Source organism: Neophocaena asiaeorientalis, unplaced genomic scaffold (assembly GCF_003031525.2).
Source record: "Neophocaena asiaeorientalis asiaeorientalis breed wild unplaced genomic scaffold, Neophocaena_asiaeorientalis_V1.1 scaffold521, whole genome shotgun sequence".
In the NCBI taxonomy this organism is placed as follows: Eukaryota; Metazoa; Chordata; class Mammalia; order Artiodactyla; family Phocoenidae; genus Neophocaena; species Neophocaena asiaeorientalis.
The window spans coordinates 1,969,858-1,988,529 of record NW_020174712.1 but is presented as its reverse complement, the minus strand read 5'-3'; the positions used below and the strand labels follow the sequence as shown (position 1 = coordinate 1,988,529).

Sequence of the window (18,672 nt, the reverse complement as noted above, 5' to 3'; positions counted from 1 at the left end):
TGTTCTGTTTCCTGATCTGGGTGCTGGCTACACAGCTGCATTTACTTGGTCAGGATGAACAGTACACTTATCATTTATTCACTTTGTATGTATCTATGTTAAACTTTAATAGAAATTCACATGTAAAACAACTATCAGACTAGATACGAGCAAAAACTAATATATGCTGCTTATAAAAGGTGTACATTAAATGTAAGTATGCAGAAAAGTTGAAAGTAATAGCATTTTTAAAAGACATAACACACACTCACCAAAGGAGAGCTGGTGCAGCTATAACATCAGTCGGCGCAGACTCTAAGCTTAGACTATTTTTAAGATAAAGAAAGACAGTTCACATTGATATAAAGTTCAATCTACCAAGAAGTCGTAATAATTCTAAATTTTCCAAAAAAAAAAATCTAAATTTCCATGCTCCTAATTACACAATCTCAAAATAAAGCAAATATTGATAAAACCAAAAGGAGAAATGGGTAAATTCACAATGATAATAAGTTTTAAGACATCTTTCTCCGTAACTGATAATATAAGAAAATTAAAAAATAGAAGGATACAGAAAATTTATGAAGCATAATTAACATATTTACCTAATTGATATTACTAGAACACTGTACCCAACTACCACTAAATACACATTATTCTCAAGTACACATGGAACATTTGTCAAAAATGACCATATTTTAGCCATAAAGCATTTCTCAACAAATTGGAACTGTATGAAATCATACAGAATGTGTTCTCCGACTACAGTGTAATTAAAGTATAATCAATAATAAAAAGAAAAATTTCAATTCTATATACTTGGAAAATAACCAGAGACTTCTAAATAACTCATGGTTCAAAGAAGTAACTATGCATATTTGGATTGTGGGATGCAAGTAAAGTCATTCTTAAATGGAAATTAATAGTTATACATCCAAGTGATGACAAGGGTGGAGTAACAAAGTCTCATATAGTGCCAGGAGGAACAAATTAATATAGCAACTTTGAAAACCTATTTGGCATTATCTGATAAAGGTGAACATACGCATACCCCAAATCTAGCAATTCTCCTCCTACACATATTACAACAGAAATGCATACCTAAGTGCATCAAAGAACATGTACAAGAATGTTTATATTAGCATTATTCATAATTTTTAAAAACTGGATATTCATACAATAGAACTTTTGTGTCTTAATGGGTATATTAGAAGGAAGTTGGAAGTTAACACTAAAAATATGTTTTTGGTTTCTTATTACAAAAATAACATTTATTTTAGGAAAGTTAGTTCAATTCAATAAGCAATAATAAGAATATAAAAGTCAACTATGATCCTTCTGTATCAGTTATGAACTCTCTACTGCAAGTTTTAGAAAACCTAGCCAACAGTGACTAAACATATAGGAATTTATTTGTATCACATAAGAAGTATGTACTTTATGTAGTTCAGCTGTTTAACAATGTCATTTTAAAAACCTAGGCTCTTTTGATCCTTCTGCTCTATATTAGCATATTAACTTTTTCCCTTCATGCTTGTTGACTCATGGTTTCAGAATGGTTGCTGCCGGTCCAGGGATCATGTCCTTACAACCTTCATCCCAAACTGCAGAAGAAGAAAAGAGGTCGCGCTAGCAACTCACGTTAACTTTTTCATATCAAAGCAAAGCCTCCCACTCTAAGCATCTCAGCAGATCTCAATGCCAGTAGTGAGTCACATGACCATTCCTATGCACAAGGGACCCTGGGCAGATGAGAAAGCTTTCCTCTTTCTTTAGTAAGGGATGGAAAGGAAGAAAGAGGTTCAGAATGGCTTCAGTTTAGCCAAAAAAAGTCTACCAAGGCAGTCACACAAATTTTACCCTGTCATATTTTGTTATATTCACTTCCACTCTTTCTTAGACATAAATACGCTTTTTAAAAAAAATAAATTTATTTATTTATTTTTGTCTGCGTTGGGTCTTCATTGCACGCAGGCTTTCTCTACTTGCAGTGAGAGGGGACTCCTCTTCATTGCGGTGTGTGGGCTTCTCACTGCGGTGGTTTCTCTTGCTGCGGAGCACCAGCTCTAGGCACGCAGGCTTCAGTAGTTGTGGCACGTGGGCTTCAGTAGTTGTGGCTCTAGGGCTCTAGAGTGCAGGCTCAGTAGTTGTGGCGCACGGGCTTAGTTGCTCCATGACATGTGGGATCTTCCCGGACCAGGGCTCGAACCCATGTCCCCTGCGGTGGCAGACGGATTCTTAACCACTGCACCACCAGGGGAGCCCTAAATACGCTTTAAGTATTTACAAAAATGAGATCATCCTTCACAAACTATTTACTAGCCTTTTTTTCACTTAAAATAGTATGGCAGTAAATACAAATGGCATAATAATTTTATATGCCTGCATGGTATTTCATTATTTGGATGTGCTGTAAGTTAACCATACCTTTATTACCAAATGTTTAAATTGCTTCTTCACTAAAAATATGTTTTTGGTTTCTTATTACAAAAATAACATTTATTTTAGGAAAGTTAGTTCAATTCAATAAGCAATAATAAGAATATAAAAGTCAACTATGATCCTTCTGTATCAGTTATGAACTCTCTACTGCAAGTTTTAGAAAACCTAGCCAACAGTGACTAAACATATAGGAATTTATTTGTATCACATAAGAAGTATGTACTTTATGTAGTTCAGCTGTTTAACAATGTCATTTTAAAAACCTAGGCTCTTTTGATCCTTCTGCTCTATATTAGCATATTAACTTTTTCCCTTCATGCTTGTTGACTCATGGTTTCAGAATGGTTGCTGCCGGTCCAGGGATCATGTCCTTACAACCTTCATCCCAAACTGCAGAAGAAGAAAAGAGGTCGCGCTAGCAACTCACGTTAACTTTTTCATATCAAAGCAAAGCCTCCCACTCTAAGCATCTCAGCAGATCTCAATGCCAGTAGTGAGTCACATGACCATTCCTATGCACAAGGGACCCTGGGCAGATGAGAAAGCTTTCCTCTTTCTTTAGTAAGGGATGGAAAGGAAGAAAGAGGTTCAGAATGGCTTCAGTTTAGCCAAAAAAAGTCTACCAAGGCAGTCACACAAATTTTACCCTGTCATATTTTGTTATATTCACTTCCACTCTTTCTTAGACATAAATACGCTTTTTAAAAAAAATAAATTTATTTATTTATTTTTGTCTGCGTTGGGTCTTCATTGCACGCAGGCTTTCTCTAGTTGCAGTGAGCGGGGACTACTCTTCATTGCGGTGTGTGGGCTTCTCACTGCGGTGGTTTCTCTTGCTGTGGAGCACCAGCTCTAGGCACGCAGGCTTCAGTAGTTGTGGCACGTGGGCTTCAGTAGTTGTGGCTCTAGGGCTCTAGAGTGCAGGCTCAGTAGTTGTGGCGCACGGGCTTAGTTGCTCCATGACATGTGGGATCTTCCCGGACCAGGGCTCGAACCCATGTCCCCTGCGGTGGCAGACGGATTCTTAACCACTGCACCACCAGGGGAGCCCTAAATACGCTTTAAGTATTTACAAAAATGAGATCATCCTTCACAAACTATTTACTAGCCTTTTTTTCACTTAAAATAGTATGGCAGTAAATACAAATGGCATAATAATTTTATATGCCTGCATGGTATTTCATTATTTGGATGTGCTGTAAGTTAACCATACCTTTATTACCAAATGTTTAAATTGCTTCTTAATTTTATATTCTAAATAATATTGTAATAAAGGTGCTTGTATATACAAATTTATTTTCTTAGAATATGTTCTTTGAAGTGGTTTTCAAGGAAAAGCATGTATACAATAAAAATTATATAAATATTGCCAAACATTGCCACTCTGGAGGAGAGTGACCCAGAAACCCACTCCTAGCTGTGTGCCTCATATTGGTGTTTTTCAAACACTGGTCTTGATTCATAATGGACAGTGACATCAATTTGTGGATTGTTAACCAGTTTTTTAAAAACCCACCTAAAACAGAATAGAATAGAATACAGTATTAGCATACTTTGCTCATATTTTAGTGAAACTTCTGTTTCCTCTGTGAGAGTGTGTGTCCTGTACTGTGTCATGAAGCAAAATGAGTATTTTGCCAAGGGTTACAGACAAAATTTTAAAAAAATGTTCCCATAGAGAAACACTCATGCGTGCCTCCTGATTTCCCGCACTCATTTAAAATTTCTGTTTGTTGTTAACTGCCTTGATAAGAAGTTCTATAACAGTAACAGATTATAGCGGTGACGGCAGCGCTCCTGATTTGCTTCGGACCTAAATGAAAATGTGTCCCATGAAGTTTTTTTTTTTTAAGATTTATTTATTATTTATTTAAGTTTGTTCTGGCTGCATATGTTCTTAGTTGCAGTACGCAAGATCTTCTCTGAGGCATGTGGGATCTTTCGTTGTGGTGCCCGGGCTTCTCTCTAGTTGTGGCGTGTGGGTTTTCTCTTCTCTAATTGTGGCTCACGGGCTCCAGGGCGCATGGGTTCTGTAGTTGTGGCGCGCGGGTTCTAGTTGAGGCGTGTGAGCTCAGTAGTTGTGGCACACAGGCTTAGTTGCCCCGCGGCATGCGGGATTTTAGCTCCCTGACCAGGGATTGAACCTGCGTCTCCTGCACTGTAAGGCATATTCCTTACCACTGGACCTCCAGGGAAGTCCCCCCATGAAATTTTTAAATGTAGCATTTTCACTGTTAATAACTAGCCTGTCGGTGAAGTTTTCATTTCCTCTTTACATCGTTTCATAAAGGTTTTCTTTTTTATTTATAAGGAGTTGGATTTATTTTTAGTTAACTGTTATAATTAATTTATAGTTTTATTACCTGTGGTCAGATAAAATGCATTGTGCTGTATAATTTCTACTGTTTTGGAAGTTAATGCGATTTTCTTTGTGGATGAGGATATGATCAGTTTTTCCAACTTTTGTGTTTTTATAACAATTCCATTCTTATAAGAATTCTTTAGTAATAATTATGTATATTTGTGTATATTTATGATATATAAATACTCATTTACATTCTAAACTATTAATGTGGATTTGTAGCTGTTTCAGGCTTTTGAGACCATAATCAACTTGAATACTATTGAGAGAGCTGATTTTTTGGTTTACTTTTGGGGGGGTTTATTTGGTCTATTCTTTTATATCTAACCTTGCTGTGTCATTTTACCTAAATTTACATTTACCTGTAAATTTTAAAAATAGTTTATAGTTACCTCATGTTGACATTCTTGTAGAGTGTAACCCATTCACATTTATTTCGAATATATTTGATTTTCTCTTTTATTATGCTTTCAATATTAGGGCTTCCTAGATATTTCTTTTTTTTTTTTCTTTTCATGTACTTTGATATTTGATTAATTTTGTATGCTTCTTTTTCTTCCTTTAGTGATTTGGAAGTTATGCATACAACTTTCTTCTGTATATTCCAAACTTTTAAATCAATGTCTAGAATGAACACTATATATTGACCATCCCTTCCCTCCAACAACAATGAAAATGCTTTTCCTTTCCTTTTTGGTTAAATAATTGGGAACTTTAGATCCAGGTTATTACATTAAACATTTTTTTAAAATATGCACCTTATTTTTCAATAAAATATCTTCACATAACTACATTAATATTACTAATACTTAACTATATTTTGTGATTTCATCGTTTACTGCTATTTATTTTAAAACCCTATCTTATTCGTCCTTGGGTTCTTTTATTTTGACTTATTTCTCGATTAGCTTGAGTAAATCTTAATAGTACGGAAAAATGTCTGTCTGTCCTTAATGTCCATAATGTCTGTCCTTGCATGTCTGAATTCGTCAGATACTGTTTTAAAAGAATACCTAAAGTTTTGGAGTCAGATAAAAGTAGATTCAAATGTTAGCTCTTCCTCATTATTGCCCTGAGACAATGGGGAAGTCTCTTTGCGGCATGTGGGATCTTCCCGGACCGGGGCATGAACCCGCGTCCCCTGCATCGGCAGGCGGACTCTCAACCACTGCGCCACCAGGGAAGCCCCCTCTTCACCTTTTAGACTCAGTTCCTCCTGTGTAAAATGAAGGCACCATCAGCAATTTTATAGGATACATAAGGATCATACCAAGTGTAAGTGGGAATCATTTTCTCTGGGCTACAGAAAAGCTCACCATCTGGTCTCCAGACCCCCTTGCCTGGGAACGTTACCATGCTTGCTGTTCTACACACACACCTTATTGTTTCTCACTTTGAACTGTGCTTCCGCTGCTGTCTTTGCTTGGACGTCCCTTTCTTCCCACTTCTAACCCCAACGCATGGGCCAGACACAGTCTGTAAGACTGAGTCCAACACGGGGATTTGAGGAAAGCTTCCAGAAGGAAATAATATCTGCATTAAATGTGCTCGTCTGAGTCCTCTCACCACCCAGTAAATGTGCACTTCACTTTAGACTTCAACTATTACACTGTTTGCACGGAATCCTCCTCCTACTAGGCTAGATTCTAGGATGCCACAGGATGGAGCAAACACAATTAGAATTAAATACACCACTATGTCTGAACGTAGTGACTAGTTCATAGTAGGTGCCCAGTAAATACACCCAACTAACAAACTGAGACTGGCACGTTCCTCTCCTGCCCTATTTTCTGATAATGAGGTTGGATGTCTCTTCCTTGGGGCAACCATTTCAACTTGTTCAGGGGCCTGGGGCAGAAAAGCTGAAGCCACAGCAGCTCCCAACATCTGAATACTTTCATTCTTTTACTTCATTTTGGGAGAGGTAAGGGGACGGCTCAGGACCCTTGCTTTAACTCAGTGATTTTTAGACTTGCCCATCAGTGCAGTACTTCTGAGTCCAGCTAGACTAGTGAAGTCTTTATTTTCTTATTCCCAGGCTAATCAGATATTAACCTCATACTTGGTTCTAGAATAGGCAAAGATGCACTAGAAGAATTAGTAGTTATAAAAAATCTATAGAAAAAAGTTTTAATTGAGACATTCTGTGTACTAATTAATTTTTGTTATTGTTGTTTCAAATTGGGAAAGACAACCATTAACCAATTTTTGCCAGTCCCTGTCATGAGACACCAGTGCTGTATAGGAATGACGTTTAAGAGCCTCTGCTCCAGTTAAACAAAATTAGAATTAAATACACCACTTATCAATAATACATTCTTTTATTTCATGAAAAGGAACAAAAATTTTTGTTTTGACTAATGGTATTTGCTTCCTAAAATAGGCTCATCACCCTACCTTGATTATTGAAGAAAGTAACCATTTACTGTCTTTTTCCTTCTTAGGCTGTGAGGTTGAGATTCTTGGTGTCAGACCTACTTACTGCCTAGAATATAAAAATGTCCCAACGGATATCAATTTTGCCAATGCAGTCAGCGATGCTCTTGACTTCTTCAAGTAAGTGTCCCAAATTCTTAGCCATGCCACTGTTCTTCCTGTTTCCAGGACCAACAATGAATGCTAAAGTGGATTAAGAAGGCTTGGTATAGGTGAAGTATGTCTCAGAGAGGTAGCGAGCCTCTCACACAGTGATTGCTACCCTCTAGTAGAGGATGATTGTGTGTTGAGTAATTTTAGGTAGGGGCACCTTTTGGAAACGTTGAATTGAGAGCAAGGAAGTCCCCAGGGGTTGAGGACTTTCTTCTTTGTGTTGATGGAAAATAGAGAAGCAATGTAAATGTCAGCATTTCTCTAATCATGATATAGTGAATGCCTGACTCTCCAAAGATATAAGTTTTTGACAAAAGAAGGAAGATCTTTGGTGGAATAAGTTTGGAAAACTTGACTACTCTGCCATCTTCTTGGAAGTGTACAAAGCCTATTAGCATATTAGTACATAGAACCTTTTTTTTTTTTCTCTTCCACATGGAACTATCACACCCAGTTTGAAAAATGCAGAAATCAGTAATGGTCTGAATAGCACATGAGTGTGTCAGGGAAACTGACTTATTTCTAAGTTTTCAATTAAAAAAAAATGTATGTATTTATTTATTTTTGGCTGGGTTGGGTCTTCGTTGCTGCGTGCGGGCTTTCACTAGTTGCGGCGAGAGGGGGCCACTCTTTGTTGCGGTGCACAGGCTTCTCATTGCGGTGGCTTCTCTTGTTGTGGAGCATGGGCTCTAGGCGCCCAGACTTCAGTAAATGTGGCACACGGGCTCAGTAGTTGTGGCTCGTGGGCTCTAGACCGCAGCCTCAGTAGTTGTGGCGCACAGGCTTAGTTGCTCTGCGGCATGTAGAATCTTCCCGGACCAGGGCTCAAACCCGTGACCCGTGCATTGGCGGGCAGATTCTTAACCCCTGCGCCACCAGGGAAGTCCCTCAATTTTTTTTTTAACACTCAGCAACTTCAACCATTCCTTTAACCATTCTCTCTCCCTAATTCTCTCCAACCCACTTCAGTAAGGAAAATTGATGTGACATTGTGAACTCTTTACATTGAAAAGAAATCTGGACAGGATCCTAAGGTGATGGGAGATCTGGGTGTCCCTGAAATCCAGGGTTGGGGGCCTCTTGCAGCTCTCAGGTAATTGGGCCGCTGGCCACATGTCCTTCTGGCATGGTTCCTGGGCTGAAAGCTATAAATGGCCAATAACAGATCTGCAGGCATTTCCACCCATCACTCCTCACCCAACCGCTCCATTACAAATGAGCTGACCAGTGATGGAGACCAGATCCATGTGGAAAACAGCTGGCCACCAAGAATTTGTCAGCTGAACTCCAACAGGCAAGAGCTCTTAGCCCTTGAAGACTCAGGTCCCTCATGAATCAACGAGCTCCAACATAGAAGTCTTTCACAAAAGGCATATGTATTAATCCCCGAATCTCAACCATCACAATTCCAGTGTTCCTGGCATCTGGGGTTGACAGCTTCCTGACACAAAGCCATCAGGTGACTCTATGAGACTTACTAGCTTTCTGATCACACGGAGATTTATGAATATGGCAAATAGCCTTAAAGAAACCAGCCCAGTGGCTGCTGTATTAAGGTGAAGTGTCTAAAATGTAGTGACCTGAAAGCATTTCATTGAGCTTTAGTGCAACCAGTAAGCCTTGTGAAATTTTTCCCACATACAAGCCCCACCCTGGAAGTGTACACACCTAAACATAGGATGTTCTGTGTGAACCAGCGCATCTGGGATGCTACAGGCACAAGTACAAAAGGCAGCTAAGTGCGGAGACATATCCGAGGGTATGATTTTGTGGAAAGTTCCATTATGTTCAAACGTGGTGGAGGAAATGCCATCAGTCCGTCAGTGTAATGAACATGGGCCTCAAAAGAGTTTAGGGATATGTATGAAAATGCCATTCCCAAGTTAGAACTTTTCCCTACTGCCTACACACGTGTGGAACCCTTAGTGACTTTTTGTTCTCTGCTGTCTGTAGATGCAGGGGGCATTTGTGTTAGTCATTCATACACTAGTGAGTACGAATGATGATAATAGTATTTGTGAGAGACAAGCAAATAATAACTTACCCCAATCCCCATTGTGGAGGAGGGGGGACATGGTATTTGTTAAAGAAGGGCCAGTCTGTTTTGTTCTAAAAGGAGAAAAGAAAACTTGACTAGCAATTTCCCTTAACTGGAAACCAGCATATCCTCCAAACTGTGAATGAAGTACACCTCAGGGTACAAGAACATCACAGCATCATTAAAAGGTGTGCCCTCTTGGCAAGTATGACCATGGTGAAGGAAGATGCCAGGCTGAACATTCTCTGGAACCGATCCCCGTGTAGTGAATGGAGTCGGTGTGGACATTCAAAAGCCCGGGCTGGTGGAGCCAAGTGTTCTGACCTTGGACGTGGGAAGTTCACATTTCCAGTCCTAGCCATGTCTCAGAGGTCCGTGAGGCCTAGAATCCTTTTTGGCCTATTTCCTCATCTGCAAAATCTGCAAATGCTTTCCTCTAGGGACGCTTTTCATCTCAGATCCAGAATCTGGAGGCACATCGAAGCCGCAGACATAGAGCTCATGCCGAGAAATGAAAGTGACTCCGTTTCACTGCTGCCTTTGCCTTGTCTCACGCCCCACTTTCTTGGGGTTGGTGGGATTCTTATAGCAGAATAAGAACCACTTCCACGTGGTCATTTGGCTTTAGCAGAATGTTTCCCCATTGGTGCGGGCTGTTGCGTTCTCTCAGAGTATTGGGGTCAGGGTGTCGGAGCTCCACCTGGGTCTCAGTGCTGGCTCCACTTCTCACGAGCTGTGTGATGTGGGCAACAGTACTGAACTCTCTGTTTAACGTATTCCTGCCTGATAGGGTTGCTGTGAGGATGAATTACGATAATGTATGAAAAGCCCTCAACGTAGTGCCTGACCTAGAATAACTATGATTTATTGAGCACTTACTATTATTATACCTTCAACTGACAGTTACAGAGCTCCTACTGTATGCCAGACACTAGGCTGAGCTGAGACACAACGGAGAACGAATGCATCCCAGGGTGAAAATCCCCGCAATTTAGAGGGGAGGGAAGGACACATCAACGGGCAATTACAGCACAGTGTGAAAAATCACAACCCAGAGATGAACCAGGAAAGCCGTGGGAATGCCCAGAAGGGCCACCCACCTGAGCCTGGGCCTCAGGGATGCTTCCTGGAAGAAGCACCATCTTCCTGAGACTGGAAGGATGGGCGGGGTTGTGCAAACCACGCTCTGGAACTACTGTGAGGTTCTTTTTCCTCTTCTGTGGATTGCAAGGCCCAAGGCACCACAGGCGCTAAGGATACACGTTCTCTCATTCCAACTGTCAGGGGAGACCACACCAGGAGAGACCAGGCCACCTCACTTGTGTGTTTGTTTAAATAGAGTTTTTCAAGAGAAATAAGGCAGTCTGCCAAGAGGATTATTTATTAACCCTTAAAGTCCAAACAAAGGAGTTAGCCTTCATTCCTTTTCCACTGCTTCCTCTTTTGTCAGTCGCTGTTACTGCTACCCGCACCATCACCATCATCAGCGTCACTGCTCTGTTCAGGTGCTTTGCGGGACGTTGTGGGCAGGGCAGTCACAGTGGGAAGCTGTGCGCTGTGTGGAGGAGGGGGAACATTGCACGGTGTTTTCTCCCCTACCCCCCGACTCCCTCAGCCTCCTACTCCAGGTTTGTCACTAGTTCCCACTCAGTCTCAGCTTCGCACGGAGGGTTAAATAGTTGGATTTTTACCACCAATACTCTGGCCGAGGGGGGCGTTTTTCCGGGATGCAGAAAGCGTGGTCAGTGCTAGAATTCACCCTGTGCCCACCCTCGAGCTGACCCTTCCTGGGTCTCCAGAGACATCAGGCCCTGAACACAAACACAAACCTGTCTGCCTCCTGCAAGGTTGCCTGGTAAAGCTTGTTCTTATTCTTGCGGGTCAGTGAAACCTACAGTCTAGTGTTTTATTTAGAGGCTCCCTCGAAGACCAGCAATAATGGAGGAGACTTTTTTTTTAAACATTTTTATGGGAGAATAATTGCTTTACAATGGTGTGTTAGTTTCTGCTGTATAACAAAATGAACCAGCTATACATATACATATATCCCCATATCTCCTCCCTCCTGTGTCTCCCTCCCACCCTCCGTATCCGAGGAGACGTTTTTTGAATGATTGCTTCTCTTTTCTCTGAGCTTCTGGTGACAGCTGGTGGTGAGGGGAGTTATCAGAACTGTCCCCTGCCTGTCGCCACCTCTTCCGACTCCTGGGTCATGATGAGCTGAGAGGGGGAGGTGACCCATAAGCATGCTCCCTGACTTTTGTCACCAGGGTGCCCGGGACTGGCACCCTCTCCAAGGTTCTCTCTCCCTTGGAGAACCCCCTTGTTCTTTTTAAGGTATCACTGTGCCTGGACCACAGGGCAGGGGCTGGAGGATGCCCATGCCTCCGCCAGGACCACCGGGTGGGAGGGGGGAAAGCTGGCAGGGCCTCTCTCAGCTCTCACCCTGCCCGCCCCCTCCCCAGGAGCGGCCAGGCGGACCTGGTGGCCATCTACTACGAGCGCATCGATGTGGAAGGCCACCACTATGGGCCCTCGTCGCCACAGAGGAAAGAAGCCCTGAGGGCCGTGGACACCGTCCTGAAGTACATGACCACGTGGATCCAGGTGACCGAAAACCAGGACCACTGGGCTAACCTTCCCTCTGTCACTCTTCTTCTGTCTCCTTGACTGTCACACCCCTCGACATCTTCCTTCTTACTGCTGAGAGCTGACTGGGCCAGCTCAAGGGTCTGAGGGGTCTCTTTTCATCACACAATGCCCCCCCAGGTACCACGAGCTCCCTTGTCTTATAGCCAGGCCAGTGGCACTGAAATGACCCAGATCTGCATTACCGCCTGGCTCAGCTGGCGAGATGGCCTGATGCTTTACCAAACCATTCAGTCTGGTAACCAGATTGGTGTGGCTGTGGAACCCAGGCCTGGGTTCTCTCCCTGATTCTGCCACACCCTTACTGAATGACTTTTAGCAAAGTATTACTTTTAAACTTTAAAAAATTTTATTTTTTATTGAAGTATAGTTGATTTACAATGTTGTGTTAGTTTCAGGTGTACAGCAAAGTGATTCAGATATATATATATATATAGAGAGAGAGAGAGAGAGAGATAAATAGATAGATTATATATGGTTCTTTTCCGTTATAGGCTATTACAAGGTATTGAATACAGTTCCCTGTACCATACAGTAGGTCCTTGTTGTTTATTTTGTATAAGTAGTGTGTATATATTAATCCCAAACTCCTAATTTATCCCTCTCCTGCCACTTTGTCTTTGGTAACCATAAGTTTGTTTTCTGTCTGTGAGTCTATTTCTGTTTTTTAAATAACATTTTTTAAAATCCCATATATAAGTGATATCATATGATATTTGTCTTTGTCTGACTTAAAATATTATTTTTTTAAACTTTTGTGGGGTTAATTTTTCACACGTGTAAAACGGGCGAGTGATAGTTGTATTCCCACACAAGTTGGCTGAAAGACCCAAAGAGGATGAAAACAGAAAGGCTACCTTAAAAGGCTGGAGCCTCATATGTATTATGTTCAGCGCTAATCGGACGGGCACTGGCTCTCTCGTTCCCTCCCTGCAGCGCTTCTGCTATGATTTTGAACCGTGTCTTATAGGGCAGACAAGCAGATGATTAAATTCAGAACTGGGGAAGGAGGCTTTCTCCTATAACCTGTAGTTGAAAACACCTCTTTGCCAGACAGCTGGTGTAAGAGGGTCCCCGTCTCGGCGCCGTCCTGACTGCCTGTCTCCCCACAGGAGCGCGAGCTGCAGGACGACCTCAATGTCATCATCTTCTCAGATCACGGGATGACTGACATTTTCTGGATGGACAAAGTGATTGAGCTGGATAAGTACATCAGCCTCCATGACCTGCAGCAGGTGAAGGACCGAGGGCCGGTTGTGAGCCTGTGGCCGGTGCCCGGGAAGCATTCTGAGGCAAGACGGGGGAGAAGGGTGGTGGGGGGACGGGGGCAGAGCGCACCCTCAGAGGCCATGACAATGCGCTGAGTCTGTGTGTAGCTTTAAGGTGGAGGCACAGGGCAGCCTCGGGAGCCGGGACTCTGGCGGCAGATGACCCACCTGCCTCCGTCCTCGCCGCGTGACCTCGGTCCAGTGCTTCATCCTTCCGTGTCTTCCTTTCCCTGAAGCGGGCACTGAACGTTAGTGGGCACGAAACGAGACGAGGGTGTGCAGCGCCCAGCACGTGGCGCGGGGCCGGTTCGTTCTTGGCCAAAATGCAGCCCTTCTCCTGCGCAGCTGGGGACAGCGGAAGCCGGCACAGAAGGCCCTTCTCTGGAGGAAAGCCGCCAGGCTGACCTGTTCTCATCAGGGACTGGAGAGAAGAAGGCGAAGGACGAGCACAGGCTGAGGCCGCGTGTGCCATGGGTCGGCCCCGTAGCTCGGAGCCACGCGGCCGGCCGGGGTTCAGACCCCCGCTCTCAGCAGCCGAGCAGCTCCCTAAGCGGCCCTCCTGCCGCTTCTCCGCTGCGTGTGCTGACTGACGACACTGTAGCTGCCCTCCTGGGCGGCCGTGAAGCACGGGAAGCAGCTGGGTCCGCTGCAGGGACGATGTGTGTGTCGCCTACGGCGATTACCACCATCCAAGGGGGCGTCCCCACGAGGCCGTGGCGGAGTTCCCACGGCGTGCAGATAGCGTGGGGCAGGGCTCCCGGGGACTTGGCACGCTCGATGACGAGGCCCCTGCTTACCCCTCCCTCCAAACAATCCTTCCCTCCGAGTGGAGGGTAAACCACGCTGAGAAGGTGAAGGAGCGAGTGGCCCCGCCGGCTGACTGCTTTGGCCCGTGTGGCCTGGGCGTCTCCCAGCACAGGCTCTGGGCCTCTATCCCCTGGGGGAGGCCTCCACCGCTGCCAGGGGCGGTGCATCGGCAGGGAGATGGGAATCAGCCTCGGCTGGGCCGGCTGCCTGCCCTGCTTCCCCACGGCAGGTGTAGGCTGGGATCCGGCCGTTTTGGCCCAGACAGAGACCTTCCTCCCAGCCCTGACCACTCCCTCCCACATGAGAGTCCGAGATCTGTGTGTCTGGGGTTGAGGAACTCGATGCCCGCAGTGCGGCTTCTCCCCAGCCTCGTCCCCTGCCCCCGACGGGTGCCCCCTTTTCTCAGGCTCCACGGTCAGCAAGTGGAGGTGCTGAATATGTTTGCACAGGCTTCTCATGAACTCCTTAAATATGAAACTGGGAAGAATATTTTACACGTTGGCAGGTCCCACAGTAAATGGCTTCTTGCAAAGAAGTTCTGTTTTCCTGGCAAGGAACATCATCTGTTATCTCCTATCTGGCACCTAGGGACATGCCGTCTCCAGGATGCTAGAGCATCAACAGCTCACGAGCTGGGAAGAGCTTCTTTCTTCCAATGTGGTGTGTACATCAGGCAGTTGCAAGCTGCCTAAAACAGTTGGTAGATTATTCAGAACTGGGGCTATGTTTGGGTGACACTTTGTCACGTGACGGACACAACAGTTTGTGAGGCCCGTTATGTGCCATCAGAGTTTTCACTTATGCAAAATCTTTCTGGTAATGCCCCCTACTTTTCTTAAGAATTATGGATTTTCTTAAGTAGGAAATCAACTCCTGGGGCCAGTAGAAACTCTACTAAACAGCCTAAAGACTAATTATTTTCCAGAGTTGAATTGATAAACTCAATTTTATATTCAGTTCTACCCAGGAATATATGCCAGCTTTGGCTAAGGGCCAACAAATCAACACCAGCCAGTTGATTTTAATTTTAGCCATAAAGATTTAAGCTGCTGCTAAATATTGGAAAGAGGTACAGGGTTTACATCTTCATCAGAAAATTAGCAGTGTAATTAATGGCAAACAGTCACTAGTATTTTAAAATCAGGCATAGGGCTTCCCTGGTGGTGCAGCGGTTAAGAATCCGCCTGCCAACGCAGGGGACACGGGTTCGAGCCCCGGTCCAGGAGGACCCCACATGACGCGGAGCGGCTGGGCCCGCGAGCCATGGCCACTAAGCCTGCACGTCCGGAGCCTGTGCTCCGCAATGGGAGAGGCCACAACAGCATGAGGCCCGCGTACTGAAAAAAAAAAAAAAGAATCCACCTGCCAACGCAGGGGACACGGGTTTGAGCCCTGGTCTGGGAAGATCCCACGTGCCGCGGAGCAACTAAGCCTGTGGGCCACAACTACTGAGCCTATGCTCTGGAGCGTGCCAGCCACAACTACTGAAGCCCGCGCGCCTAGAGCCCGTGCTCCGCGACAAGAGAAGCCACTGCAATGAAGAATAGCTCCCACTTGCCGCAACTAGAGAAAAGCCCACGCCCAGCAACAAAGACCCAATGCAGCCAAAAATAAATAAAAATAAAATAAATAAATTTATTTTAAAAAATCAGGTGCAGATAGGACATGCTCTAGGTCTAGTCAAAGAATAAATGCTTTTCTTTGATCTTGGTGGTGTTTAACATCAGGCAGACCAATTTCTCATTCACCTTTTAATTTTACTGTAGTATTTTTGACATAAATAAGTTTTTATAAAGTCCTTCCTCTCCTCCAGGTCCAATAAATATTCACATACATTTAAGAGAGAGAATGCAAAACTGGTCATTCTTGGTTATCTTTGCAGATATATAACAAATTGAGAACAGTGGAGCACATGACTGTCTACAAGAAGGAGGCCATCCCGAGCAGGTTCTACTACAAGAAAGGGAAATTTGTCTCTCCTTTGACCTTAGTGGCCGATGAAGGATGGTTCATAACTGAGGTAAATATAAAACATATGATAAGATATTCATTATACAAATTCTATCAAACAGCCAAAGGTAAACAATTATTTACCTTTTCCACCTGAAAAATTTCACTTTTGCTTAAGTCTCATTTGTTGTATTATTTCCTTCTTTAGAGAATCCAGAGGCTTGGTCAGGTGACTCTGTAGACGCAAACTGGAGACTCCGACCCAGAGCCATGGTTTAGACTTCATGGCTCCAGACTTGCTGTATTTTAACAAATGGGCCTTAACTCAATTACCCAGGCTTACAGTGTAACCTATTCAGTTTAAAGTGGAACAGTTACTGTGAACCAAAGCAATTGCTTTAGGGCAGCGAAAAGCCAGGAGAGGCTCGGCTTTGCTTTCACCTTAAAGGGAAATGATTGGCAGACAAAAGTCCACAGGTCCAGGTCTCTGGTTTGCCAACTTGATTTTACAGAGCTTATCTTGCATTTTGGGCCCAAACCCTAATTGCCTGGTGCCCGGATGATTTTGGCAGCTTCCTCCATGCCCACCTGGACTCCAAGCTCACCAGGCCCTTGCATCAGCTTCTGATACCCGGCCAGCTGGTAAGGCACCCCAAAGGGGAATCCGCAGTCACGTCCTGTTGAGTCAGTTCCCAGCCAGGGCCTGGATCACTGTCAGTATGAGTACGAAGCTGGGTTACAAACTGATCACACTACAGGCTAAAAGAGAGTAGCAGGTGTTGGCGCATGAGAGTTGTTGGTCGAGGCCAACGAAGTACAGTCAAATTCGAGGCTGCGCATCTGTAGATTCAACCAACTCTGATCAGAAATATTCAGGGGGAAAAAATCCAGAAATTTCCAAAAAGCAAAACTTGAATATGCTAGATGTTGGCAACCATTTACATCACATTTTCATTGTATTTACAACTATTTACAAAGCATTTCATTGTATTAGGTATCATAAGTAATCCAGAGATGATTTCAAATATACAGGAGGATGTGTGTAGTTATATGCAAATACTGTGCTGTTTTGTATAAGGGATTTGAGCATCTACAGATTTTGGTATCCGAGGGGATCCTGGAAGCAATCCCCTGTGGATACTGAGGGATGACTGTATAAGGCCTAGGAGTGGTATTTAATCTGGCAGAGTGAGGGCAGGTGGCGATGGGCAGAAATACCGATCAGGCAAAATGAGTGGACATCTAGAGACCCAGGTGTGGAAAACGGGGATTCCCTGACGTAAACTTCAGTCGTTCGGGAGGACTGAGCTGTTCCTGTGTGCTCTCAGACCAGAGAAGCAGCTGGTCGCTGAGGAAACAAAGCAGAACTGGTCAGAAATGTCAGCTGCGCTGTCCGCGGCCAAGCTGGGTCCTCTGATCGGCAGACTTTGGCTTCCTATGCCATGTGATTTTGGAAGTTTCCAAGAAGGTCCCTCTGCCCCCTAACGCTCTCTTCTCTAAGCGCCCTAACGCTCCTGGTCACTTTATCACACCGTTTGAAGTTCACCCGGAGTGAGGTTATTCTAGGCTCACAGCGTTTTCATCTCCAGTGGTTTTCTTAGGACTTTGCACTGAACACACGTGCAGTCAGGTGGGCCACCTGACTGGGTGCCTCTTCAATTTTATTCCATCAAGCCAACTTCCCAAGCCGTACAAAAGGGCTAACATTTTGCAACTTGTTCCATTTAGAATATTCTGGTAAAATTGTTTTCAGTTTTTAAAAGCAAATAGATGCTGAGGGTTAATCCACAGTTAACTGTCACTCATTTCTCTGTAGGACTATGTGCCTCTATTGTTCACTTTCTCACATTTAGCTGAAATCAACCACACTGAGAGGCTGGTCCGTGGCAGGGAGGGAGATTATAAGAGTACAGAGGTGATTTGAGATAATTTATGGAAAAACTGGCTTACGTAGGGAGAGTGGCAAAGCCAGAGGGTGTCATGAAGACAGTGGACAACTCGTGAGGAGCCATCTCAATTCCTCCAGGAGGGGTGGACAGTCACCAGGGAAGTTGCTCCAGCCGTCAGTGCTGTCAGAGAAGGTTCAGTCTGGAAGTATCTGAGCTGTCAATACAGTATCTTGGCATTAGCACATCTAGCAAGACGATGCACGTTTTCCCAATGAGTGATTAAAACACAGTGATGGGGAAACTTGGGCTATCAGTCAAGATGCTCTTGGTTATAAGTCATACACCACTTGAATAAATGGGTTAAAAAATAAAGATTCATTATCTCACATAACTAGAAGTTTAGAGGTAAGAAGTTCCAGGGTGGTTCATCCAGCAACTCGATATCAAGGCCCTGAGTCAGTTCTTCTGCAGTTCTTTTGGCTTTCCCTTCAGAGCACAAGGTAACTGCTGTAGCTCCAAGCATCCCATCCTTCAGTTCATCCCAAAGCAGGAAAGCAGGGATGTGGCTTCTTCTTGTACATCTCATACTTTTATTAGGGAGCAAAATATATATCCCAGAATCAGAGGCAGATAGAAGTTTTGTGGGACTCTCATGATTATAATAAAATTAGGGGGAGGAGGTCTCTCTTTAAGAAAGTA

The 18,672-nt window shown here is 43.9% G+C and overlaps 1 protein-coding gene across 6 annotated transcripts in view; it reads left to right on the top strand.

The window, feature by feature from the left end:
• The window catches only part of ENPP6 (ectonucleotide pyrophosphatase/phosphodiesterase 6), a 99,438-nt gene that overhangs the window by 58,717 nt on the left and 22,049 nt on the right, over nt 1-18,672 (top strand). For all 6 annotated transcript variants that reach the window (XM_024759974.1, XM_024759976.1, XM_024759973.1 and 3 more), the window contains exons 3-6: nt 7,228-7,339; nt 11,876-12,017; nt 13,172-13,351; nt 16,017-16,154. In XM_024759974.1, coding sequence (XP_024615742.1) covers nt 7,228-7,339; nt 11,876-12,017; nt 13,172-13,351; nt 16,017-16,154 — 572 coding nt within the window. The remainder of the gene's footprint in view (nt 1-7,227; nt 7,340-11,875; nt 12,018-13,171; nt 13,352-16,016; nt 16,155-18,672) is intronic.